At 28.5% G+C, this 1,636-nt stretch overlaps 1 protein-coding gene across 1 annotated transcript; it reads right to left on the bottom strand.

Moving 5' to 3' along the window:
• Nucleotides 1-303: 303 nt before the first annotated feature.
• LOC106332751 lies at nucleotides 304-1,276 on the bottom strand. The gene is made up of 2 exons (XM_013771250.1): nucleotides 1,139-1,276; nucleotides 304-1,063 (listed from the first exon to the last, which is right to left on the bottom strand). Exons 1-2 carry the CDS (start codon nucleotides 1,229-1,231, stop codon nucleotides 431-433), a joined length of 726 nt encoding a protein of 241 aa, XP_013626704.1. The 5' UTR covers nucleotides 1,232-1,276; the 3' UTR covers nucleotides 304-430.
• Between the last annotated feature and the right edge of the window lie 360 nt (nucleotides 1,277-1,636).

The raw sequence follows: 1,636 nt of genomic DNA, 5'->3' as shown, positions 1-1,636 counted from the left end.
AAGAGCATCTCCAAGAGCAACCTTAAAACCTCAAATATAAGGTTTTATCTACTCCAAGAGCAACTTCAAAACCTCAAATTATAAGGTTTAAATTTGTACAGTGAAACCTTATATTTGAGGTTTCACTGTACAAAACCTTATATTTGAGGTTTCATATTTATTTGGTCCTTATACTTTTCTATTTTTTTTAAATCTTCATAATTTTCTTGTTTATCATTTTAGTCCATACAATTTAATATCTTTTATATATTCTGATAAATTAACTTTTACATATAAATTTCAATAAATATATAAATGATTAAATAAAAACAAAGCATAATATTTTAATAATATTAAACAAATATTATACAAGACAATATTACATCAAACAAGTTAATACAAAAACTAAAAATGCATAAAATAAAATTACATAAGCAATATTACAATTATACTAATATTCCGGTAAACCTGATCCCGAACCTTCAATATCACTAAAAAGTTGTCCATAAAAAGTTGGTGCATTGGGAGGCTGTTGTTGTCCTCGAGTTCTTTTCTTTATAATTCTTTCTTGTTCAGATCGAATAAACTCACGAGTAGTATGATCACTGATAGATTCTAGGTTTGTTAACAACATTTTATTCTCTTCATGCATTTCTTTAAGGGCTAGTTTTTTTTTTGCTTGGTTTTGCATATGTAGCTGAGTTAATTCAAAATTCTTCTCCCTAGCTGATGCATTTTCTTTTAAAAAACCAATGACTTGTTCATTTGATGAAACCAAAGTGTCAACTGAAGAATTGTTACCTTCTGAGATTTTTCTTTTGAGTTTTGCTTTCTTTGATCCAATGGGACGCTGTGATGAATTTGATCCACCATCATCACTACTTAAGTTGATTGAAAATGAAGACAATCCCGGAGATTGTGATGTTGGAGAACCAGCAACATTGCTTTCTTGAGTGTTTGGACTACCAAAATTAACATTATCGGTAAACTTTGGGATATCCTTCATCAAAACCCACACATGGTCAAATTTAAAACCTTTTTTCAGTTTTGGATCTTGAACCAATAATTTCTTTGCCTTTTCCATCTGCATGAAAGATAAAATTATTAAAATTTTAAATAAATATCATATATAAATGAAGCTAAAAAGAAAAATACTTACAATATCAAATTCAGATGCACCACTTGGATTCAGATTCTCCACTTGGCTTATGCAGCTCTTCAAATTTCTAACAGCATAAATAATAATATTCATTCTACCTTGTAATGATCGGTCACTTCTAATTTCCCAACACTCCTCTTTTTTATTAATAAATGTTGTGTAAAATATTTTTGTTGTATGATTTTAGATTATATAAAAGTTTTATGCTTTTATTTGAGGTTTGTATAATGCAAGGACTATTATGTAAAAACTGAAAATTTTTAAGGTTTTTTTTTAAGTTTACTCTTGGAGAAAGTCACTCTTAAACCTCAAATATAAGGTTCAGTAAACCTCAAATATAAAGTTGGTCTTGGAGATGCTCTAAACCGAAAATCCTTTATTTTCTTTTTTTTTTCTGATGGCTGACTTAAATCACATTCCGGTCTTCTCCATCTTATAGTCGGACAATATCCTCTTTCCATAAATTTCTTAGCCACATCATTATTTTATAATCGTAAT

The sequence above is a fragment of the Brassica oleracea genome, chromosome C3, assembly GCF_000695525.1.
Source record: "Brassica oleracea var. oleracea cultivar TO1000 chromosome C3, BOL, whole genome shotgun sequence".
Classification (NCBI taxonomy): domain Eukaryota; kingdom Viridiplantae; phylum Streptophyta; class Magnoliopsida; order Brassicales; family Brassicaceae; genus Brassica; species Brassica oleracea.
Note: the sequence above shows the minus strand (reverse complement) of the source record. Positions and strands in the feature narration are given on the sequence as shown.

Coding starts and splice junctions, on each gene's coding strand:
- LOC106332751 (XM_013771250.1), bottom strand. CDS start 1,231: ATGAATATTATTATTTATGCTGTTAGAAATTTGAAGAGCTGCATAAGC. Junction 1,064..1,138: donor GTGCATCTGAATTTGATATT/GTAAGTATTTTT, acceptor TCTTTCATGCAG/ATGGAAAAGGCAAAGAAATT.